The sequence below is a fragment of the Prionailurus viverrinus genome, chromosome D1 (assembly GCF_022837055.1).
Source record: "Prionailurus viverrinus isolate Anna chromosome D1, UM_Priviv_1.0, whole genome shotgun sequence".
NCBI classification, from domain to species: Eukaryota; Metazoa; Chordata; class Mammalia; order Carnivora; family Felidae; genus Prionailurus; species Prionailurus viverrinus.
In genome coordinates, this window is record NC_062570.1 from 2,032,831 (window position 1) to 2,059,518 (window position 26,688).

Genomic DNA, 26,688 nt, shown 5'->3' on the forward strand with positions numbered 1-26,688 from the left:
CACACCTCCACCACTCCCTAAAATACACACTACACCAGCGCAAAGTGTTGTCATGACTCTAAATTCTAGAGCACTTTCATTTAACATGTTGAAACATGTTTAATGGTATTTGACACTAGCCATTAGGGCAGGTTGAGCACTCATTTAACATGTTGAAACTCTGTCACACTTGTAAGATTGTTTTGTATTTTCTGAGACTGTAGGTGTGGCTCTGAATACAAAATACTGATTTTAGATTTGATGTCTTTAAAAAACTCAGGGTAGATTCACAGTGCAGAAACTAAAAGAATGAATACTTTTGAAGAAGAAATATGGAACAAATATTACCAAAAAAGTATATTTCTAGTTTCATAATTTCCTAAATGTACACAAAGGTTAATTTAGATAAAAAGATTACCTTTTTTTTTTTTTAAGTTTACTTACTTTGAGAGAGAAACAGAGAGAGAGAGTGCTTGCACACAAGTTGGTACAAGCAGAGAGAGAATCCCAAGCAGGCTCCACACCATCAGCACAGATCCTGACACAGGGCTTGGTCCCACGAACTGGGAGATCATGACTAGAGCCAAAATCGAGAGTCAGATGCTTATTAACTGGCTGAGCCACCCAGGTGTCCCTAACTCTTTTTTATTCTCTCAGCTCTGCATGGCATGTGTAAAGTGTTTTTCATTCAACTTTCTGACTTTCGTTCTGTTCTTTTAAAAATGACGTCAGTGGGCGCCTGGGTGGCGCAGTCGGTTAAGCGTCCGACTTCAGCCAGGTCACGATCTCACGGTCCGTGAGTTCGAGCCCCGCGTCAGGCTCTGGGCTGATGGCTCAGAGCCTGGAGCCTGTTTCCGATTCTGTGTCTCCCTCTCTCTCTGCCCCTCCCCCGTTCATGCTCTGTCTCTCTCTGTCCCAAAAATAAATAAACGTTGAAAAAAAAAAATTAAAAAAAAAAATAAAAATGACGTCAGAATTCCAAGCAGGGAGCACATAATCTCCTTTATGCTTTTAGTTCACCCTCTTGGAGAAAGAGTAACTTTTTGGCATTTTCCGTTATATTTCTATTAACCTAATGCCCACATACCTGCAGTTTTAACTAATGACGTTTGTATTTTTTTTCTAAACGATCTGCTCAATAAATAATGAAGTATCCACTAAAATCGAGAATTCAGTCTACAGCGAGATCACTGTGAACACCGGTCTGGGTCTTCCCGTTTTTGTTCTCAGATTTAATACCCTCATCTCTGTTTTCATAGTACTTGGCATCCATGGTCATTAGAATGCGGTGACCTGACGTTTCCGGCTGTGATCTCACAGCTTGTTGTTTCCCCGCAGATGGGCGGCTTGCTGCTGGAAGGCTGCAGCTTTGACGGGAGCCGGCTCGCTGAGAACCAGCACGACTCTCCCAGCGTGTCGCCCGTCCTCCCTTGCTGTGTGGGCTGGATCCCCCAGGTAAGGCGCCTCTGCCTTCGTGATGGCGTAGTCTTGTCTGTGTATTGTCTCTTTACTTTCTGACCTCACCTGTACTGCAACGGATTTCTAGTCAAGATATTGTGCCGTTTATCATTTTTACAATGTACAGGACATTTTAAAATCTTTATTTTGTTATAGAAAGAATGGCAATATAGTTTTTCATTTCTAAATCACGTATATCCTGGTAAGAAAAAGCCTTTAGTGATCATGTGGATTGCCACGTGTTGTTCGTGTGTGGTCACAGTTAGCCATGCGGTGGCTAATAGTGTCGGCAGATTCGTACACATCTGGTTTCGGTCACACGGGGTCACCATGCTGGGCGTAGGCATGTGAAGAAAGCAGTCCTTTTTTGTAAATTGAAGTACAGTTGACACACCATGTCACATTAGTGTCAGGGGTGCAGCACAGGGGTTCAACAGGTCTCTGCTGTGTCCCCCACGAGTGTAGCTGCCATCTGTCCCCACACAGCATAGAACACCATCGACTGTACTCCCTGTGTTGTACCCTTTGTCCCCATGACTGATTCATCCCAGAGCTGGAAGCCTGTACCTCCCACAACGCTCCACCCATTCTGTCCGTCCCCCATACCCTCTGGCCACCACTGGATTGTCTTCTGTGTTTACGGGTCTGCTTCCGTGTTGTTTATTGGTTTGTTTGATTTGTTTCTTAGATTCCACATAGAGATGGAGTCCTATGGTATTTGCCTTTCTCTGACTTACTTCACTTAGAGTAACACTCTCTCGGTTTATCCATACTGTCACAAATAGCCAGATCTCATTCTTTTTCAGGACTGAGTTATCTGTTCTCTGTGTGTGTCTGCACATACACACTCTCCATTCATACACTCTGCTGCGTCCACTCGTGTCATCTCTCAGGAGACACCGAGGTTGTATCCTCATCTTGGCTATTATAAATTATGCCACAATAAATAGAGGGGTATGTTTATCTTTTCAAATGAGCATTTTTGTTTTTCTTGGGTAAATATGCAGTAGTGGAATTACTGAATAGGTATGGTATTTGTACCTTGAGGTTTTTAAGTAACCTCCATACATTCTCCACGGTGGCTGCCATCTGAATTCCCACCAGCTGAGCACAAAGGATCCTTTTTGTGCACATTCTCAGCAGCGCTTGCTATCCCTGGTCTTTTGACACTAGCCATTAGGGCAGGTGTAAGCTGGTAAGTCCCTGTGCTTCTTTGATGTTAGTGATGTTGAGCATCTTTTCATCTGTATGTTTTCTTGGAAAAATGTCTACTCAAGTCCTCGGCCTAGTTTGTAATCAGAGCATTTGTTTTTGGCAGGGGAGTTGACTTGTATAAGTTCTTTACATATTTTGGGTATTAATCCTTTATCAGATATGTAATTGCAAATACCTTCTTTCATTCAGTAGGTTGCCTTTTCATTTTGTTGATGATTTCCTTGCCGTATTAAAGCATTTAATTTTGGTGTAGTTCCAATACTTCATTTTTGCTTTTGGTTCCCTCATCTGAGGAGACATACCTAGAAAAAGGTTATGGCCCATAACACCGAGCTTACTACCTGTGTTTGCTTCTAGGAGTTATACGGTATCAGGTTTCCCATTTAAGTCACTGATCCATTTTAAGTTTATTTTTGTGTGTGGCGTAAGGAAGCGGTCCAGTTTCATTCTTCTGCAGGTAATGGTCAGTTTTCCGAGCACCCTTTATTGCCTCAATTATTGTTTTTTAATTGTGTATTCTTTTTAATGGGTTGACCATATGAGCTTGGGTTTGTTTCTGGGCTTTCTTTTCTATTATCTGTGTGTCTCCTTTTATGCAAGTTCCATACTATTCTGATCACCACAGCTTCGTAGGTTATCTTGGAATCTGGGAATGTGACACCTCCAACTTGGTTCTTCTTTCTCAAGATGTCTTGGGCTATTTAGGGTCTTTTATGGGTCCATACAGATTTAAGGATTCTTTGTTCTAGTTCTCTGAGAAATGCTGTGGGTACTTTGATAGGGATTGCATTGAATCTAGGGATTGCATTGAATCTACAGATTGCTTTGAATGGTGTGGACATTTTAGCAACATTAATTTTTCCACTTCTCGATCTGGATATGTTAACACTGGTTTGTGTTGTCTTGCATTTATTTCATCAGAATTCTGTACTTTTAGGTTACTGGTATTTCACCTCCTGGGTTAAGTGTTTTCTTGGTGCTTTTTTCGTGTTGGTGCAACTATAAATGGAATGGTTTCCTTAGTTTCTCTGCTCTTTTGTTAAGAGTGCATAGAAACGCAACAGGCTTGTGTATATTGATTTTGTATCTTGCAGCTTCACTGAATTCATTTATTTTAATGGTATTCGGTGGAGTCTTTAGGGTTTTCTACATGCAGCATCATGTCATCTGCCAGCACTGACAGTTTTAGTTCTTTACCTCTTTGGATGCCATTTCTTTCTTTCTGTTGTCTGTTATGTCTCAGACTTCCAGTGTGACTTTGAATACATGTGGTGGGAGTGGACTTCTTGTCTGGTCCTTGATCGTCAAGGAAAAGTCCTGTTTTTCACTACCGAGTATGGTTAGCTCTACGCTTGTCCTTCACGGCCTTTATTATGTTGAGGTATGTTCCCTCTAAACCCTTTTTGCCGAGAGTTTTTATCATTAGTGGATTTGAAATTTTTTTGCTTTTTCGGCACAATTGAGATGATAATGTGATTTTTATCCTTAACTTTGTTAATGTGGTCTATGACACTGAATGATCTGCAGGTCATCGAACCAGCCTTATATCCCTAGAATAAATTCCACTCGATTATGGTGAATGATCCTCGTAATTTATTGTTGAATGTCCTTTGCTGATATTTTATTGAGGATTTTTGCTCTATATTCTTTGGGCTTATTGGTCTGTATTTCCTTTTTTTTTTTTTTTTTTTTTTTGGTAGTGTTTTTGTCTGATTTTGATGTCAGAATAAGGGTTTTGTACAATAAATTTGGAAGTTTTCCTTCCTCTTTGATTGTTTGGGATAGTTTAGGGAGTATAGATATTAAGTCTTACCTAAATGTTGGGTAGATGGGGCACCTGGGTGGCTCAGTCGGTTGAGCGTCCGACTTCAGCTCAGGTCATGATCTCATAGTCCATGAGGTCGAGCTCTGTGCTGACAGCTCAGAGCTTGGAGCCTGCTTCGGATTCTGTGTCTCCCTCTCTTTGAACCTCCCCTGCTTGTGCTCTCTCTCTCTTAAAAGTAAGCATAAAAAAAAATTTAAATGCTTGGTTGAATTTATTTGTGAAGCCATCTGGCCCTACACTTTTGTTTGTTGGGTGTTTGGGATTACTGATTAAATTTGATTATTAGTATTCAGTCTGTTCAGATTTTCTATTTTTTCTCGATTCATTCTTGGAAGATTTTATGTTTCTAGGAGTGTCTCCATTTCTTCTAGATTGTCCAGTTTGGTGGCATGAAATCTTTCATAGTAGTGCCATATCATCCTGTGTGTTTCTGAGGTGCCACATGTTACATGGGTCTCACTTTGGACTTTGTGTATTCGGGTCTTCTCTGTCTTCTCTGGGTGAATTTGGTGAAGGGCATGGCAGTCTTGTTTATGTTTTCAAAGAACCAACTCTTGCTTTCACTGCTCTTTTCCATGTTTTTTACTATTTATTTCATATATTTCTGCTCTCATCTTTTTTTCCTTCTACTAATTTAGGGTTTTGTTGTTTTGTTTTTAACAGTTCTTTAGATGTAAGGTTAGATTATTTGAGGTTTTTCTGATTTCTTGAGGCAGGCTTGCATCAATATACATTTCCCTCTTTTACAGCTGCTTTGGTTGTGTGCCAGTGTTTTTGGACTGTTGTTTTTCATTTTCCTTTGTCACCATGAGTTTTTTATTCCTTTTTATATATCTAAAATTATTATATATTATATTGCATGTATATTATATATTACATATATATAATATTCCTTTTATATTTTATTTATTTATTTATTTATTTAATTTATTTTTGAGAGCATGAGGAGTGGGAGGGGTGGGGGGAAGCACACAGAATCCGAAGCAGGCTTTAGGCTCTGAGTTGTCAGCACAGAGCCGGATGCGGGGCTCGAACCCATGAACCGTGAACTCATGACCTGAGCTAAAGTTGGACATTGAACCAACTGAGCCCCCAGGCACCCCCATTCCTGTCAGATTTCTGCATTGACCTGTTGGTTGTTTAGTAGCATGTGGTTTAGCTTCCAGTTTTTTTTCCATATTTTTTTCAAATTTTTTCTTATAATTTCTAGTTTCATATCTTTGTGGTCAGAAAAGAAGCTTGATATGATTTCACTCTTCTTTACTCTATTTAGACTTGTTTTGTTGACTAACAGGTGATCTCTTATAGGGAAAACTCCATGTCCACTTGAAAAGAATGTGCATTCTGTGGTTTTTGTGTGGAATGTTCTGAATATATCTGGTCTAATGTGTAATTCAAGGAAATGGTTTTCTTATTTGTTTTTTGCCTGGATGAGGAATACAGTGTGTTAAATTTCCCTACTATTATTGTATTATATCTGTTAATATTTGCTTTGTATTTAGATGTACAAATGTTGAGTACCTAGATATTCACACTTGTTATATGCTTTTGTTAGATTGATCCTGTTATCATTCTACAGTGCCCTTCCTTGCCTGGTTACAATCTTTGTTTTAATTTCTGTTTTGTCTAACATACATATTGCTACCTCAGGGTTTTTTTTTTATTCCATTCTCATGAATTATCTTTTTTCCATGTCTTCATTTTCAGTCTCTGTATGTCTTAGGGTCTAAAGTGAGTCCCCCACAGGCAGCAGATGGATGGGTCTTGTTTCGTTATGCATTCATTCACCCCAAGTCTGTTGACGGAACATTTAGACTATTTCCATAGAAAGTAATTGTTGATGAGAATTATAGGCATTTTGTTCATCATTTTCTGGTTGTTTTTGTACTTCTTCCTTGTTTCTTTCATCATCTCTTGCCCTATTTCCTAGTGATAGATGACTGTCCATAGTGTTCCACTTGACTTTCCCTTTATTTTTAGTGTAATTTTTGTTTTGTAGTTATCATGAGGTTTATATATAGGATGCTAAGAATATAGCAGTCTGTTGTGTGTTGCTGGTCACATAAAGTTTGAATACTTTCTAAAAGAACTTCATTTTTACTATCTCTTTGATTTTGTAAGTCCCTTAACACTAAAATAATTGATTTTCCTGTTTTTAACCTTTATACTGGCTTTTTAAGTGGTATGTTTGCTGGTACGGATAAAATTTTTTTCCATTCATCATTTTTGTCTGATTATGGCCCTTCGTTTTCACATTTAAGGCCTGTTCAGTAGTGATCGACTCCTTTCAGGTTTTTCTGGTAAACTATCTCTCCTTCAATCCGAATGGTAAACTTGAAGGGGAGGTATTCCTCTAGTGTTTTTACCTTTTGTCACTTAGACTGTATCGTGCACCTCCCATGTGGCCTGCAGATTTCTGTTGAAAAGCCAGCTGATAGCCTTAGGGGTTTCCCTGTCTGTAACGAGTTGCTGCTCTTGTGCTCCTTTAAAAATTCTCTCTTTATATCTAATAGTCAATATTTTAATTGTTGTGTTTCATGATGTGGACCTCCATGGGTTCATCTTGTTTGGAACTTTCTGGGCTTCCTGAACATGGATGTCTTTTCCTTTCCCAGGTTAGGGAAATTTCTACCTACTACTCAGATCAGTTTTCTGTTCCTTTCCCTCTCTTCTCCTCTGGGACTCCTGTAATGCACGTGTTGTCCAAGAGATCCCTTACTTCATCCTCATTTTGCTGTGCAGCTTGGGTGTTTCCATCACCCTGTCTTCCAAACAGCTGATGCATTATTCTACATCCTCTAATCTTTTGATTCCCTCTGTAGTTTCATTTCAGTTATTGTGTTCTCCCTTTCTGACTGGTTCTTTTTCATATTTTCTCTTTGTTGAAGTTCTCCTGGAGTCCATTTCCTCTCCTCTTTGACCATTGCTTTCACCTCTGTTGGTCACCGTGCTTACCTTCACTCCATGTAGTCCTTCTCTGAGGTTTTCTCTTGTTTTTTCATTCAGAGCATATTCTTCTCTTTCCTCATTTTACTTGACTGCGTGTGTTCTGGCAATTAGGCAGACAGCTATTTCTACTCAGTGTGAACGGTCTTTGTGTGCTCATCCCCTGGGTAGACTCTGTGTGACTGGGGCTGGGGCTTCCCTCGTGGAACGGCCACAGCTAATGTGGCCAAAGGCTGGGCCCGTCCCAGCACTGTTCACACGGAGGGCGCCCTGGCAGGACAGCTGGAGTGTCACCGGGCAGTCTATACCAGTGCATGCCCTGACACATCATCTGGAGCTGAAGCGGTGCAGGCCTGGGGTGTGTCACCATGGGGCCACAGCTGGGGCTGTAGTGAGTGCTGACAAGGGGTGTCCCAGTGTGTGTCAGACAGGGGCTGGTGTGGGCTGGCATCCCAGGGCTCACTGAGGCACCCGCACCCTGTTCCCGTCTCCTCGAGCAGGGTGGAGGGAAACGAAATCAGTCATGATCACCAGCCTCTCCCTCCCAGAGAGAGTTCCAGAAGCTTCCCCCACCCCCCCAATTCAGCAGACGTCGTCGTAAGGGCTGGATCTTTTATATTCTGGTTGCTCTTTTAAACTGTAGCTTTTTCTCTATGAGCTGGGAGGGGCTAGGGGCCCGGGGCTCGCTGGGCAGCGCCCGGCCATGGCACCAGACCTTGGCCTCGCTGTGCCGTCAAGGTGGAGGGAAACATAAACCATGGGATTTCCCAGCCCCTCGACCGGCAGAGGGGTTCTAGGCCTGATTTCCTTACAGTTCAGTTGTCTATTAATCATGGCTTTTCTGTGCAGGGGTGTTTGCTTGCCGTCTCTCAGGACTGTCCCTCCCCTGCAGTTCATCATGTAGGAGGACATGTCCTCTGTTACCTGGTTCCCCCTCCCTTTTCTCTGTGTCCCTGTCCTGCGCAGCCAGCTGCTTCTTCAGGATGAGCCGCTCTGCAGACAGCTGAGGGTCCGGTCCAGGGTGGAGTGGAGTTTATTCAGGACCCTTCCAAAGAAGGAAGAAAATGGTCTTGACAAAGACTTAACAATCCCCACTTTAAAACCCTCAATTATTAAAAGAACTTTTGACAGTGGAACTTGGGAGATATTTGCACTTAAAACACTACATAGTTGTAGATGAAGCATGCAACTTTTACTTAATAAAATTTTAAAATACGAGTATATGTGAGTACACTTTAAAGTTTTAATGCTGCATGTAATGACTAAAAACTATTTCATATACTGCTTACCTCAGGAAAATATGTTTTGTCGTTGAGTTGTAGTGCATTGAAGTTTCCAGTAATTAGAATTCTCTTTATTAAAAAAAAAAAAGCATCAAAATATTTAAGAAATGAACCCGTAGTAATAATTATCAGTCATTGCTGAGAGAGCTAACAGAGCACCCTCTGGCCTAAAAGAGCATACGTTTTTGTAAACATCAGCTTCATTTCCCCTAGGATTTGAGTGATTTATCATATAGAAAGGGAGTGGTTAATATTTATTTCAGTCTATTAATTCTGGTAAGAAATTTATTTCAAAAAGTGGTATGTTACAGATTACACAGGTATGTGAACAAAACTGAAAGTTATATACAAAAGATTGGAAGTTGCTAAGGGTTTTTAACCATAACATGTAAAGTTGTACATAATCACAGAGATCAATTCAAATGGATCCAGATTAAGTGTGAATTCTCTGGAAGACAAAATTAAATGCCATCTAATCACCTAGATCGAGAAAAAAGTAGAACATGTATAAGCCACAGTGATAGCCAAGCAGAGCATGGAGAAACACTGGGTAGTTGTAAATGCAGAAGAAAATGACCTCGAACAACAGTCACATAATTGGCCACAAACTGAATGCAAATCAAGAACATGGTGTTGTTGGGGACAGTGCCCGTCTGTCGCTGAGCTGGACGGAGATAGTGCGGGTCTGTTGTTGGGCTGTATGAAAAGCAACGTGACATTACAGTACTGAACATTTATCACTCCATAATATTTTATCATTTCTATCCAATTCTATTTACCAGATTTTAAAAATCAGGATTGAAATAGAGAGCTAAAAATAATTTGAGAAAAATAGCCCATGTACAGAGAGGTAAAACAAATTCAGATATTTAGCCAGTAAAAGAAATGGCTCAAAGATAATATGGATTTTTTACTTTTCTGAAAGGGATTTCCTTCTCAATGGAAGGCTAACCCCCTTTCCCTTCCTTTATGCTGACCTCCTTCCTTCTGTATAAACGTAACCATGGTCTTGTAGAAGGTGAGGCACCCTGCCGCGGGCTTCACCGCACAGTGTTGGCTGCCCCACCTCCCCAGCTGATGAGCCGGGCCGTTTGGGCCAACTTACCTGACCTCACTGACCCCAGTTTTCTCATTTGAGATTGCAGACCATGATGCTCCTACAGCACCATGTTGAAGGTTAAGTAAGTTCTTGTGCGTCTGAAGCATATACCTAGCCCTGTGCCTCACACGTCTTAAGTCTCATTTATCATGATGCTACTGTGTTGGAAGGTTTTTACGATAGTGTGATAACGATTACATTACTGCGTACCGTGTATCATCCTGAACACTGGGCTTCCACAGACAAGCCGGATTTTTCCGTCAAGTCGGAAACCAACTTGGGTCGAGTTGGCGGGCAAACAGCTCCCGTCCAAGTCTTAAGTACAGTTATGGAGGTTTACATAAACTGGTAGCTGAGAGAGGCCTCACATGTGTAACAGGTACGCAGATGAAGCAAAGTCACGAAAGGAGGAGGCAGCTTCTCTCACAGCCGTAGGCACAGTGGGAGTAACGAGAGTTCCAGGAAATACAAGAAGGTGGAGGCAAGGCGTTTCAGATAGAAGGGGCGGCACATGCGAATTCGAGCTGGTAGGGTCTGAAGGAAGGTACGGCCTCCTGGGAACTGCAGGTGCATCGTCTGGGATGCACGGGTCCTATCAGAGACGGGAGCGGATGTAGTTAGAAAGGTCGGCCAAGATGGGGTCTAAGTTGGCGGCAGAGGAAGACCCTGAACTCGTGTCCTCCCAGACACACCGCGTGTATTCCTCTTATGAAGCAGTTCCTACTGACGGAGCCCGCAGGCTGACTGGACATCTCTGCACAGCCACGTTGTACGGGGATCGCACAGACCGTGAAGAGAACAGCAAGAGAGACGGGATCAGGGAACCGCAGCAGCGAGGGACGGCGCCAAGGGACTGGGGGCACAGCCATCCATCCCGGGGCACAGGACAACAACAACAAGGATAGCAAAGATCCAGCCCGAGATCCCTGCCCGCACGCTCGGGGCGGGAGGCCCGGGCAGCACCACAGCACACCTTGCCGGTCCGCCTTCATAGCACATTTGGGGATGGGGTCCGAGCGCTGTGGCCAGCCTGCTTCAGCATGCTGCGGGTCCCAGCCCACGCCTTTCTCAGGAGTCACGCCCCGGTGGCAGCCCCGGAGACGGCCCCGTCCAGCACTCGCTGCAGCTCCCACCACTGCCCCAAGGTGACACAGGTGCATAGTACGTACCCCAGAACGCTTCCCAGGGCTCGCGGGGACTCCTGCCCCACACGGCCCTCTGAGACCTCGTGGGTCATGTCTGCCCAAGTTCCAGAGGCCCCATCCAGGTGCCCCTGCCCCTGCCTTTTGGTTCCAGCTGCCCTCCAGGACACCCCCAGTACGAAGCACCATAAAACACCCAGCCCACACCCCAGGTGATGGCAGTCACCTGTCAGGGTGTCCCCTGCGGGGAGCCCCTGGGACAGCCCGACCTGTGCCAGCTTCAGATCCACTTGCCACGTCAGAGTAGCCCTGAGCAGAGTGCCCTGCCATCCCAGCTCACTACCAGCACAGTTTTTCTGACCTGGTGGGGTGCCCCTTATCCAGAGCACCCTGGGGCCCCCTGGCCCACCCTCCACTTCTCCGTCCACAGCCTCGTCAGGAGGCCCCTGCAGCCATGCTCAGAGTGCCCCAGGGCCCCAGCCCACGGCTTAAGTCAGCAGGCACACGGTCTACACGGGACGACCACCGAAGACCACTCTTTGAGGTTCAAGTAGCTGGTGCACCCAGTTTACAGAAACACACAAAGTCCAGCACAGCGTGCAGAGTGTTGCTCCAACCCAAAGAACAAGACATGACCCCAGCGAGAACCAAATGACATTGAGGCAAGTGACACACCTGATACATAATGGAAGATCGCAGGGAAAACATCAACAAACCTAGAAAAGGTATTTAAAACCAGTCAGAACTGCAGACTGTGATATCGGAAGGATAAATACACTAGAGTGAATCAACACAGGATGCAGAAGAACGGATTGCTGATCTGGAAGACAGGGCCATGGAAAGCACCCAAGCTGGACAGTAAAAAGTAAAAACATTATTTAAAAATGAGGATAGCGGGGGATCCCTGATTAGCTCAGTTGGTTAAGTGTCTGACTTTGGCTCAGGTCATGGTCTCACAGTTTGTGGGTTTGAGCCTGGAGCCTGCTTCGGATTCTGTGTCTCCCTCTCTCTCTGCCCCTCCCCTTGTGTTCTGTCTCTCTCAAAAATAAACATTTAAAAAATGAGGATAGGTTAAGGGGTATCTTGGACAACATCAAACACACAGACAAACATTAACATTATAGGAATCCCAGAAGCAGAAGAGAGAAAGAGGCAGAAACCTTATTTGAAGAAATTGTAGCTGAAAACTGACCTAACCTGGGGGAGGAAACAGACATCCAGGTTCAAGAAGCATAGAGAGTTCCAAACAAGATGAAACCACACCAGTTGGTCCACACCAATACTCAATTATTAAAATGGCAGAAAGTAGTGTTAAAGAGAAAATTTTAAAAACAGCAACAGAGAAACAAAGTGTTACATCTCAGGGAAACTCCTTAAGGTTATCAGCTGACTTTTCAGCAAAAACTTTGAGGGCCAGATGACAGTGGCATGATATATTCAAAGTGATGAAAAGAAAACCCTACAACAAGGAATACCCAGCAAGTGTATAATTCAAAATTGGGTAAGGATTTCCCAGACAGAAGTTAAACAAGGTCATCACTATACAGCTGGCGTTACAAAAAATGTTAAAGGGACTTCAAGTGGATGAGGAAAGGGTAGAATTAGAAATAAGAAAATTATGACTACAAAGATGTAAAATATGATAACTTATAAATAAAACATGGAGGATGGAGTCAAATAGAAGTTCTTTAAAAATATGTTCAAACTTAAATGACCATAAACTAAATCCAGAGTTGCTAAATACTCATGGCAACCACAAACCCAAAACCTATGATAGATACACACAAATTCAAAGAAGCGAAGAATACTACAGAAGAAACCCATCAATCATTAAGAAATAGGGCAAAAGGAAAAGCAGGTAATAGAGAACTACAAACAAACTAGTGAACAAAATGACAGTTGAATTCCTATCAATAATTACTTTAAGTGTAAATGGTCTAAATGCTCCAATCAGTAAACACAAGGTGACCTAACGGATAAAAATACAGGACCCACCTATATGCTGCCTACAAGAGACTCACTTGCAGACCTAGAGACACAGACTAAAAGTGAAAGATATAGTGTGCAAATAGAGTGGAGGGGGGAAAAAAGCCAGGGTAACAATACTTACACAGACTGTAACAAGAGGCGCGCCTGGGTGACTCAGGTAGGGTTATAAGTTTGAGCCCCACTTTCGGGGTCAGTGCTGACAGCTCAGAGCCTGGCGTCTGCTTTGGATTCTGTGTCTCCCTCTCTGCCCCTCCCCTGCTCGTGCTCTCTTTCAAAGTAAACATTTAAAAACATTGAAATATAAAACCGACTGTAACAAGAGACAAAGAAGGGCATCACGTAATGGTAAAGGGGTCAGTCCATCAAGATTATGTAACAATTGTATTTATGCATCCAACATTGGAGCACCTAAATACATAAAACAAATATTAATAAAGAGACATTGATAGTAATACAGTAATAGTAGGGGACTTTAACACCCACTTACATCAGTGGAGAGGTCATACTTGCAGAAAATCAAGTGCATGATGAGCACTGAGTCATGTATGGAATTGTTGAATCACAATATTGTACACCTGAAATTAGTATAACACAGTTTGTTAACTGTACTGGAATTGAAATAAAGAATAATAATGATAAAATTTTAAAAAATAAAACACAATTTTCCAAATTCTTTGGAACACAGGAAAAGCAGTTGTAAGATGGAAATACCTATGTATTCAGGCCTACGTCAAGAAACAAGAAAAATTTCAAATAAACAACCTAACCTTGAACCTAAAAGAGCTAGAAAAAGAAGAACAAACAAAACCCAAAAGCAGCATGAGGAAGGAAATAAAAAGATTAGAGCAGAAATAAGTGATATAGAAACTAAAAAAATTTTAAAAGTTCAACAAAATTGATAAACCTCTAGCCAGACTCAGCAAACGACCAAGAAATACAAGCAGTTGCCAGAAAATACTGTGAAAAATTATACACCAACAAATTGGAACTGAGAAGAGATAGATAAATCCCTGGAAATGTAGGAACTTACAAAACTGAACCAGGAAGAAACAGGAAATTTGAACAGACTAATTACCAGCAATGAAATGGAACCAGTAATCAAACTCCCAACAAACAAAAGTTGAGGGCCAGATGGCTTCCCAAGGCAATTCTACCAAACGTTTAAAGAAAAGTTAATACCTATTTTGGTCAAACTATTCAAAAAAAATAGAAAAGGATGGAAAATTTCCAAATTCATTCTACAAGGCCAGCATTACCCTGATAGCAAAACCAGATAAAGACTTCCCTAGAAAAGAGAACTATAGGCTAATGTCTCTGATGAATATGGTTGCAAATATTCTTAATAAAATACTAGCAAACCAAATTCAACAGTACACTAAAAAAAATAATTCACCACAATGAAGTCAGATACATTTCCATAATGAAGGCAAGGGTGGTTTTCATTTGCAAATCAGTCAACGTGATACATCAGTAAGAGAAATGATAAAGAAAAACAGGCTTTCAGTAGTTGCAGAAAAACCATTTGACAACTTCGATTCATGATAAAAGGCCTCAACCAAGTAGATTTAGAGGGAACCTAGCTCCCTGTAATAAAGGCCATGTATGAAAAACTGAAAGTGAACATCATACTAAATGGTGAAAACCTGAGAGCTTTTCCCAAGACAAGGTTGTCCACTCTCACCACTTTTATACAACATAGTACTGGAAGTCCTAGATGCAGCAGTGAGACAACAAAAATCAAAGTCATCCTAATCAGTGAGGAAGAAGTCAAACTTTCATCATTTGCAGGTCGTGACATGATGTCATAGGGATAACTGTAAACAGTCCACCCAAAAACTACTTAGAACTGATAAATGAATTCAGTAAAGTCACAGAATACAAATCAATATACAGAAATCCATCGCATTGCATCAGAGAAATGCAAATCAAAACCACAATGAGATATGACTTCCTACCTTGTCAGAATGGCTAAAATCGACAACACAAACAAGATTCGCAAGGGTGTGGAGAAAAAGGAACCTTTGTTCAGTGTTGGTGGGAATGCAAACTGGTGCAGCCACTGTGGAAAACAGTATGAGGTTCCTCAAAAAGTTAAAAGAGAAAGAACTACTGTACAATCCTGTAATCACACTCATGAGTATTTACCAAAAAATGCAAAAACTAATTCAAAGGGATACATACATCCCTCTGTTTATAGCATCATTATTTATAACAGGCAAATTATGGAAGCAGCCCAAGTGTCCATGGATAGATGAATGAATAAACAAGATGCAGGGTGTTTGTGTGTGTGTGGGGCGGGGGGTGCCATTGAATATTACTCAGCCATAAAAAAGAATTCTTGCCATTTTCAACAACATGGATGGAGCTAGAGAGCATTATGCTAAGTGAAATAAGCCAGAGAAAGACAAATGGGATATGATTTCACTCATGTGGAATTAAGAAACAAAACAAACAAGCAAAGGTATTTAAAAAAGAGAGGAAGATGGGGCGCCTAGGTGGCGCAGTCGGTTGAGCGTCCGACTTCAGCCAGGTCACGATCTCGCGGTCCGTGAGTTCGAGCCCCGCGTCAGGCTCTGGGCTGATGGCTCAGAGCCTGGAGCCTGTTTCCGATTCTGGGTCTCCCTCTCTCTCTGCCCCTCCCCCGTTCATGCTCTGTCTCTCTCTGTCCCAAAAATAAATAAACATTGAAAAAAAAATTAAAAAAAAAATAAAATAAAATAAAAAAGAGAGGAAGAGACAAGCCAGGAAACAGGCTCTATATTAACTCTCAGGAACACACTGAAGGTTCCTGCGGGTCAGGAAAGGGTATTGGTGGGGGGGATGGGGAAACAGGTAACAGGGATTAAGGAGTGCACCTGCTGTGAGGAGCACTGGGTGATGTATGGAATTGTTCAATCATTACATTGTACACCTGAAACTAATATAACACTGTATGTTTACTATATTGGAATTAAAATTTTAAAAAGAATTCCTTTGCATTTCTGTACACTGATAATAAAGCAGCCGAAAGCAAAAATAAGAAACCGATCCCGTTTACAATTGCAGCCCATAATAAGATAACTAAGAATAAACATAACCCAAGAGGTAGAAGACTTACACTCTGAAAACATCAAACATTGATGAAAGAAATTGAAGACGACACAAAGCAACCAACACAGTCCATGCGCATGGGTGGAAAGAGCAAATGTTGTTAAAATGTGTGTACTGTCCAAAGCAATTTACACATTTAATGCAATCCCTAACAACATATCAACAACATTTTTCATGGAACTAGAATAAACAATCCTAAAATATGTATAAAACCAGAAAACAAAAAAGCCAAATAATCTGAAAAAGAAAAACAAAACTGGAGGTATCACAATTCCAGACCTAATGGTATGTTGCAAAACTATAGTAATCAAAACCATATGGTCCTGTCACAACAATAGACATATTGATCAATGGCACAGAATAGCAGGCCCCAAAGTAAAACCACATTTACATGGTCAGTTAATTTATGACAAAGGAGCCAAGAATATGCAACGGGAAGAAATCTCTTCAACAAATGGTGTTGGGAAAACTGGACAGCAAGATGCAAAAGAATGAAAATGGACCATTGTCTTACACCGTACTCAAAAATAAACTCAAAATGGGTTAAAGACATAAATGTGAGACGGGAAACCATGAAAATCATGGAAGAGAACACAGGCAGCAATTTTCCTGACATCGGTCACTACAGTTACTTACTAGGTTTGTCTCTTGAGCCAAGGGAAACAAAAGCAAAAATAAAGTATTGGGATTACATCAAAATAAAAAGCTTCTTTCTGCACAACAAAGGAGACCACCAGCACAACTGAAAGACAGCCTACTGAATGGGAGAAGATATTTGCAAATGACATATCCAATAAAGGGTTAGTATCCAAAATATATAAAGAACTTGTACCACTCAACACACACACACACACACACACACACACACACACACACACACAAATCCAATTAAAAAACGGGCAGAAAACATAACAGACATTTCTCCAAAGGAGACATACAGATGACCAACAGACATTTGAAAAGATGTTCACCATCACTCATCATCAGGAAAATAAAAATCAAAACCACCATCCAATATCCCTTCACATCTGTCAGAATGGCAAAAATAAAAAACACAAGAAACAGCAAGTGGTGTTAAGGATATGGAGAAAAAGTCTTATGCCCTGCTGGCAGGAATGGAAGTTGATACAGCTACTGTGGAAGACAGTAAGGAAGTTCCTTAAAAATTTAAAAATAGAACTACTTTGGAATCTAGTAATTGCACTACTGGGTATTTACCCAAAGAATATGAAAACTCTCTAAGTGAAATAAGTCATACAGAGAAAGACAGATACCATATGTTTTCACTCCTGTGTGGATCCTGAGAAACTTAACAGAAGACCATGGGGGCGGGGAAGGAAAAAAAAAAAAGAAAACTCTAATGCAAAAAGATACATGCACCCCAGTGTTGTCTACAGTAGCCAAGATATGGAAGCAATGCAAATGTCCATCAATAGGTGACTGGATAAAGACGTGGAGTACACACACACACTGGAATATTACTCACCAGTAAAAATGAACAAAATCCTGCCATTTGCAAGGACATGGATGGAACATGGGAATACAGTACTTAAAGTGAAATAAGCAAGTCAGAGAAGGACAAACCATATGATCTCATTCATATGTAGAATTTAAGAAACAAAACAAATGAACAAAGAAAAAAAAGAAAAACCAAAAAACATTCTTAAATATAGAGAACAAACTGGCACTTAATAGAAGGAAGGTCAGTGCAGGAATGGGTGAGACAGGTCACAGGGAGTTAGATTACACTTATCTTGATGAGCACTGAGTAACAAGTAATATATAGAACTGTGGAATCACTATACTGTTTATTTGAAACTTATGTAACACTCTAGGTTAACTATGCTGCAATTAAAATAAAAATAAATAAATTTAAAAAGAAAATCCCATTTACAATTGCACCAAAAATAATAAAATACATAGGAATAAACTTAAATAAGGAGGTGAAAGACCTATAGTCTATAAACTATATAACATTAAGTAAATCGAAGATGACACAATTTGAAACATATTCCATTCCTAATGTGTGAAATGTGTAAAAGTATCGTTAAATGTGCATCTTACTGAAAGGATTCAATGCAGACCTTATTAAAATACCAACATTTTTCACCTACCTAGAATAAATAATACTAAAATTTGTGTGAAACCACAGCAGACTCCGAACGGCTGAAGCTCTGTCGAGAAAGAACAAGTCTGGAGGCATCACAACCCCAGATTTCAAAGTATAATATGAATCTTTAGTAATCACAACAATATGGTACCGGCCCCAAAATAGACACATAGATCAATGGAACAGATTAGATAACCAGAAATAAACCTGTGCTTATACGGTCAGGGAATAGACAACAAGAGAAGCAGTAATGCATAATGTGGCAAAAACATCTCTTCAACAAATGGTGCTGGGAAAATGGGATAGCAACATGCAGAAGAATGAACCTGGACCACCTTCTTACATCACACACAAAAATAAACTCAAAACGGATCAAAGACCTAAATGTGAGACAAACCGTAAAACTCCTAGCAGCAAATACAGGCAGTAATTTCTTTGACATCAGCTGTTGAAACATTTTTCTAGATGTGTCTTATGAGGCTAGGGAAACAAAAGCAAATTAGGCCAGAAATAAAAAGCTTTGGCACGGTGAAAGAAACCTCTACCAAATGAAAAGGTCGTCTACTAAATGATACATCCAATAAGTATATGAAGAATATATGAAGAATTTATTCAATTCCAGAGCAAAAGAAACAATCCCATTGAAGATGGGCAGAAGACATGAACAGACATTTCTCCAGACATCCAGATGGCCAACAGACATCCCATGAAAAGATGCTCAACATCACGCACCCTCAGGGAAATGCAAATCGACACTATGAAGAGGTATCACCTCATACCTGTCAGGATGGCTAAAGCCAACAACACACAAAACAACACGTGCTGGCAAGGATGTGGAGAAGTTGTTAGTCTCAAGCACTGCTGGTAGGAATGTAAGTTGATGCAGTCACTGTGGAAGATAGTATGGGCTTCCTGAAAATAGTAAGAATGGAACTACCCTACGATCCAGTAATTCATCTACTGGGTATGAAAACACGAATTCAAAAAAGGTGCCTGCACCCCTATGTTCGTTGCGGCATCATGTACAACAGCCAAGATAATGGATGCAACCAAGCGTTCCTCCACCGACAAATAAATAGAGAAGATGTGTATGGTATACAACGGAGTATTAGTCATAAAAAAGAATGACATCTTGCCATTTGTGACAACATGGATGGACCTATAGGATATAATGCTAATTTCAAGAAGTCAGAGAAAGACAAAGGCCATATGATTTCACATCTACGAGGAATCTAAAAAATAAAAGACACACGTAAATACAAAACAGAAACAGACCCAAAACTACAAAGAACAAACAGGGCTGTCAGAGGGCAGGGCCGGTGGGGGTGGGTGAGTGGAGGGAGGGGGAGGTGCAGGCTTGCAGTTATTGGATGAATACGTCACGGGAATGACAGGCACAGCACAGGGAATGTAGTCAGCGGAGTTTGCATGGGGACAAAGGCAGCGACACTGTGGTGACCCACTGGAACGTATAGACTTGTCCAATCACATGCTGTACCCCTGACACTGATGAAACACGGCCTATCAGCTACACTTCACTAAAAAATGAAGGAAGGCCGAGACCACATATGACAAGGCATATAACCACGCCTGGGGTTCACAGCACGTATAGCCAGCAGGGTTTAGAACAGGACTGTGGTAAGGTGTGACACAAGTCAGTCTGGCTCTAAGAGGATGGATGTGGTCACAGCATGGAACACATGACCCCTTTCATCACAGGCCTGCGGGTCTGGTCAGTTAGCAGTTTTCCTGGTTGGCTGGTGAAGTAACTGGCCATCCGGTGAATTAAGTGATTGTTCATGAGCCCCACAATGGGAGTGCTAGTGTCAACTATAACAATTAGCATTTATTTGTACTGATTACGTGCCAGGCACGTATGTGTGAAATACAGAATATGTAGGCCTTCCAAGAAAGTCTGAGATAGGATTTTCATCTCCATTGCAAGCCAAATGGAAGCTTCAAAGATTGTGCATTGTGACCTGGACAGCGTGCTAGGCCATCAAGCAGTTAACGTTCAACCCGGGGTGCTGTCTACTTCTCGGGCCCAGGCCCAGACTGCTGAGCAGCGTGAGCCCGCACGGCCCCGCTGTGCAGCTCATGGCCATTGGACCTGTGCATGATTTTTCCGTGGTTACTATGGCCGACAACTGAGAACAGTAGTCATGATGTGAGAAAATTATATCAAGTTCAGATCTCAATATCCACGAATAAAATCTAGGGGGAGACATCCCTGCCTGCTGACGTGGATCTCCTCTGCTTTCAGACAAAAGCAGACTTGAGGAGCTGCATCAGAAACCACAGGACTCAAACTCTCCAACTTCTGTTTGACAGAAGCAATACTTTGTCGAAGAAAAAAACTTTTAGGGCAGCTGTAGATGTTTTAAAATGTTTTACAGAATTTAGGGGGGAAAGAACATTAACATTTAGTGCATTTTTACTAGGAGAGAAGGAGCCAGCATAAAATGAAAGGAAGCGTCACATCAATTTACATAAGCCAGTAAAAAAATTTACTTTTTCATTTACTCTTAAAGTTACTCTATGGCAGGGGTGCCTGGGTGGCTCAGTCAGTTCCGTGTCCGACTTCAGCTCAGTTCATGATTTTGCGGTTCGTGAGTTCGAGCCCCACATTGGGCTCTGTGCTAATAACTCGGAGCCTGGAGCCTGCTTCGGATTCTGTGTCTCCCTCTCTCTCTGCCCCTCCTCCACTCACACTCTTTCTCTCTCTGTCTCTCAAAAATAAACAAACATTAAAAGAAATGTTTTTTAAAAGCTAGTTTATGGCAGAGGTCTACAGTCCTCTGATAAACTCAGAGGAGATAAGCAGTTCAAAACTTTGGTGACTCTTCCTCTTTGGACCAGAAGAAGGTTCCTTCCCAGTTGTTTCCACCTTATCTGCCCCCTGACAGCCCTGGGTAGCTCCATTCCTGCAGGAGTGTGGCCAACCCTGCTATGAAGCACACGGCCCCTCTGCTGTCTCTAGAACATTTTAGATTGCCAGAGTTTGTTATGTTCCAGCATGCGGTACCAGCTGAAGGGTAAGAGCAAGAGATTCTCCCGATTTTACTGGGGGAGGGGCTCTACCATTCTTCTGTTAATAAAGGCAGTGCACTTTGCCAATTAATGATAGAATTAGGAATTCTCAAGAGGAATTATAAATAAATAAAATACACATGAAGCTCTTTTCCTTGTTTTCCTATGCACATGATCTGTGTGCACTAAGGTGACACTGTTCATTTACACACTCACTCATGCACAATTTCATTTACACACTCGTTCACAATGCAGATTCTTAACATTGCTGCAGTTCTAGCTCAGGAGTTCGGGTTGAAATAATCTACATGCAAAGTGGGATTATCTGAGGGGGTTTTACCCGAAAAAATACTTGCTTTCTCTAAAGCATTTCCCAAAACTGTTGTATACGACGTTATTCCATGGTTCTCAAGAAACCCTATTCAGTGCAAATTTAATAAACACAGCGTTGTCTGCTTACCCTTGAAGATTCATTACATATTTGAGAATATCAGCAGATACCACCACAGACAGTTCAACTTCAGAAACAGCCTTCCTAGGGACTATAACGGGATTCTGTGCACTGCTCACAAAAACAGTCTTTGTATTAGTTTTATATGAAAATATTATCACCTTGTGTGTCAGTAGATGTATGCTCAAAGCTATGTTTTGTATGCACCCTGGCTTAAAATAATAAATATTAATATATTTTCTATGTGATGTTTTTCTCTGTTAGGGACTTGCTGTGAAAACTGTATTATTAGCATTATATTATTGAAATATATGAAGAAAGTATTTCTCTGTCAAAGTACATTTTAGTCTTGACCAAACAGCATCTTTCATGGTACTCACTGCTGGCAAGTTGTCCGTTTCTTGTTTTGAAATATTGTTCTGAAGTTAGATCGCTAAATCATGCCACTTTCATGTACATTAACGCTGATTTTCTTAGTAGCTTCTTTTCTAAAAAAAAAAAAAAAAGTATGTTTTAGAATAAGTTAAGTTGGGTTTATGCATCAACTGATGAGAAATATTATAAAACCCTGGTTCAGTGGGTAAAGGATGCAACTCTTGACCTCAGGGTTGGGGGTTTGAGCCCCACATTGGTCATGGAGATTACTTAAAAACAAAATATTTACAAAAAAAAAAAGAAAATATAATAAAACATATTAGCCAAATACTTAAAACATAATCAACCTAGATCATTTTGTTTTCTGGTGTTTTCTGTTTTGTTGTTTTCTTTGGTTTGTTGGCAAAGTTGTTTGCTCATATCTTCATTTGCCTTTTGTGAAACGAATCGTCTTCCTTCAGATACTAGCCTGCTGCCTGCTGTTCGTAACACTTGCACACTTCTGACTTACTCTCCGGAGCTCAGAGGAGTATGAAATCCAAATTTTAGCCTCATTATTGAACTGAAAAAGTGGATCAGATTCTATTTTAATAAAGTAGGATATATGAGGATATTAACCACTTTAAGAACAACATACAGGTTTCTAATTACTAAATTTTAGTCATGTCAAACTGCTTTGTGTTCATGGCCTGTAACATTGTAAGGCTTCCTAATGAGTCTTCTTGTTTGCATTCGTTTGTGTGTTTGTTAATAGCACTCAGCGAGTTTATTAATAGTATTTAGTACAATTTTAGTTTCATGCAAATGTTTCTTACCTAAGCTTGTCTGTTACTAGAAACATATTAAAGTGGGATTTGGGTCATAAGAATTTGATTCAGCTAAACGATATCGACGGGGCTTCTGTCTGTACAAGGTAATGTGCTAACAGCAGAAATGCCGAAGGACTTAGCTGTGCTCCTGTGACCTGAGAGCAAGTCCATTTCACTTCTTCACAGGTTCTAATGATTACCAGGAAAGAGAGGTTGAGAAATGACCGGCAAAGTTGTAGGAAGCAACAGTGGGCCTGGGTGAGACAGGTGACGGGGCTCAGGAAACGCTTGCCCTGATGAGCACTGAGAGCTGCTCACAGTCATCGACTCCCGTCGTGCAAGGGAAGGAGAACGCTGAGTGCCACATACACTTGAATAAAAAATGCCAGCAAACAAGTACGACAAAGAACTTAGGAGACAACAGTGCTGCTTTGCTTTGAAAACACGGTACAAGGGCGCCCGGTGGCTCTGTCGGTTACGAGTCCGACTCTTGAGTTCCCCTCGGGAGTCCTGATGTCATGGTTCATAAGTTTGAGTCCTACGTTGCACTCTGTGCTGAGAGTGCAGAGACGGTTGGGGACTCTCTCTCTCTCCTTCTCTCTGCTCCTTCCCGTGTGTGTGCGCTTGCTCTTTCTCTCTCAATTAAAAAGGAAAAAACAAAACAAAACACTGTAGGTTTTGGTAACAAGATTTGTACCCCCACATTACAACAAAAACCAAGCAAGAGTGGAAGGATTTGGAAATATATGCAAAAACTAGAAAATCGATAGCGAACATGCAAAATATCAACTGCATTACTGTTAAGTCCTAATTTAAAGACAAAATCACTTGGCATCACAGCTAAGAGGAAGGACTAGCATGGTGACGTTTCAGTATGCCGTTTCTATTTTCATGTCTCCTATCAAAGTGATGGCCAGCAAAGCAAGTGTCAGGTGACAGATAATTTAAGACCCTTCTGAGGTCTGTAAACAGGTATTCATAGATGTAGATCATTTCATCACAAGAATATACAGTGTGTGTGTGCTCTCTGCTGAGGGATGTGACAGTACAGGCCTGCACTAGGTTACAGATTCAGGGGTGGCTACGGAGTCGTGAAAATTACAGAAACTTCTGGAACCTGAAGCTCTGCCATGGAAGCAGAATTGGAGAAGAGGGAAGAGCTTAGGCACCAGCTGATAATGGTGAAAATTCTCTCAGCTCCAAATCCTGTATTTTCTCTGAGGTGCAAGTGAGGATTCATTTTCTTCCTTAATCTTTGTAAGTTTAACATATCCCAGAGTAATATATTATTTTGATTTTCCAAAATACTCATTTTCCCAAAAGTTACAGTCTGTATGTTTGATGAATATAGTGTTTCCTAAGCTGAATTTTAAGCTTCAAAGATTATTTTTCTCTTTATTTGGCTATATACTAAAATGCTTAGGCTCTATAATTCTAAGCATGACATTAGCATATAAAATGCTGTTAAGTGAAATGGATAAAAACCGACAGAATCACCAATACAAAAAGAGAAAAATGAGATGCAGGGCAGATGGTCTCTTTATGTATCTGGGCAATGATTCTCCATAGAGAATGGGTTTTGTTCTGTGCAAATCAGGTTAAGATTTAGGCAAGTTACGAATGAATGAGCTTTCAAAGGGACTTAACTGATATAGATCAAGTACCAGAAGAGGCAGAGGTTGAGGCAGCATCTGTGTAAGTGGGAGGGGGGGGGGGCATATTGGAAAAGATAATCAAAATTTCACATAATGCCCTTTTATCCTTAAAAATAGAGTGTGTGTTGTAAATTTTTCCAGGTAGGAAAAAGTATTTTTGTTTCTCTCTGTCCTAACACCATCCACGACATGTAGTAGAAGCTAAAAAGCTGTGTTTTTGTCTGGTTCATCTGAGAATTGGTAGGGAGTAAAAAAAAAATGATTTGTATATGTAGCCCAAAGAATTAGAGATATGTGGATAAATGCTTTATATTTGAATTATTTCATGTACCGTTGAGTCCTTTCAACATCCTATTAGGTGGACAAGTACCCTTGAGAAATAGAGAGACTGGTGCTCAGAGAGGCCAGGTACTCCAGAGCCCGAAGCCGATTCCTTTTCCATCGTCCGGTGTCTTCTCTTCTGAAAGCAACAAAAGAACACAGTGCCCTGGTGCCAGTGTTCATGTGGCAGACCTTTCTCCGGCTGTCTATGGCTCCTTACCACGGTGCAGCCTCCCTGGGTTTCCCATTCTCCATGTGTCAAATTCTAGAATGAGTCCAGCTTTTCCCCTTAAGTCTCATTTCAAGTCTAAGAAGTAATCATTAGTGGAATAAAATTGTATGTCAACTCAAAAAGCACATTAATCCAAAATTGGAATTGGAAATTCCATGAACTCATGATATTTCTCTTTAGAAAATAGGTGCTTCTAAGCCCCCATCACAGAATAATCCTAGAGGGGGGTGAGAAGGCGTTCCCATGTCACAATCCCTGCCGCCACTTCCCATTAAAGGAATCTCAAGGATCCTCACAATCATGACTCATCGAATTTCTGAGACAGCAGATGTACAAGATGGGCTATCACCCACTGACATATCAGAAAGCAAGAAAGCTGAAGATGACCTGACACATAGCAAAAAACAAACAATAAATACTCAAGAGCCAATTTAAAGAACTCCCCCTGTGCAGAGATTGACAGTTTTAGTAGCAATGCAATAATAACGGCACCGATGGAAACCCACCAGGTATGCTGAAATCCACCAATTCGCCGTAATACTTTTAAGGAAGGAGGAGGTCATTAATCACCTTTACAACATACTAGGGAACAAATTTACTTGGAAAGCACATAAATAGAGGGAACTTAGGGGCATTTCTCCAGCCTTTTCTAAGTGAATGATGCCTCATGATGATCCAAAGATTGGTAATGGGAGTTTCTCCTTGTACATCCCTGTCTGCCTAGAAGTGAAGAAGGGTTAGTGGAATTAGATTCCTGTTGTGTGATTCTGGTGTGATAGAATCTCGTGGCTCCTCATCTAAAGAGAGACCCAAATACTGCGTGCCTACTTGTGAAAGCATACAGTGCTACCTTTGCAGGGTTTGTGCCAAAAATTCAATCTGAATCCAAACTCACCTCCGGATCCAGTTCCCAGGAATCCAGGGAATGGAAGAACATGATGCCATGGGAATGGAACCAACCAGGGTGTGGTTTCTTCAGCAAATAAACTTCAAGGAAAACAGGAGCAAAAACCTATAAATTTAGGAGAACTAAGAGACCTATCAACAAACTGCAGCATGTGGGCTTTATTTGAATTATGGTTCCAGCAACAACAAAAACTTAGAACTAGGTGGATAATGGAGAGAAGAGGACATTAAGGAAGTACTGTTGGGAGAGGATCTGAGATGGTGACATGGGAAAAGACCCTGACTCCCCTCCTTCACAGACACACATGGAGTCAACACCGATGCACCGGGCCAACCGAGCAACGTCTCTGCAGGACAGAGGATAGAAGGACCATGGAGAGAAGAGCAGGGGGGACCAAGCCCCGTCCCCACCGCCATCCATACCTGGAGGGCCGGCCCTGAGAGATGCTGAGCAGATTGGTCTGCCCTGGGACACAGGAACGAGAGCCGTCATTTGATAGGGCAGCTATGGTTTAAAGGATCCAGGCCTGCAGTGTCTGCCTAATAGCAGGAGATGCGTGGACCTGTCTTGTGGATTGGGGGGAGGGGAGCTGGCTGGAGCCACTGTAACGTTCCCGTTCCACATTGACAGCGCAGATGGGCACAGGCTATGGGGGCCCTGGCTAGCCAGCTGCTGTAGCGAGTCCCAGATCCCCAGCCTCCAACAGCCCCAGCCGTCCCAAGATGGCCCTACCATGGCACACAGCAGGACATGCTCTGACAACACCCATCAT

The 26,688-nt window shown here is 41.5% G+C and overlaps 1 protein-coding gene across 10 annotated transcripts in view; it reads left to right on the top strand.

Moving 5' to 3' along the window:
* The window catches only part of DYNC2H1 (dynein cytoplasmic 2 heavy chain 1), a 355,486-nt gene that overhangs the window by 317,275 nt on the left and 11,523 nt on the right, over nt 1-26,688 (top strand). For all 10 annotated transcript variants that reach the window (XM_047878737.1, XM_047878734.1, XM_047878738.1 and 7 more), the window contains one exon: nt 1,318-1,434. In XM_047878737.1, the coding sequence (XP_047734693.1) occupies nt 1,318-1,434 (117 nt within the window). The remainder of the gene's footprint in view (nt 1-1,317; nt 1,435-26,688) is intronic.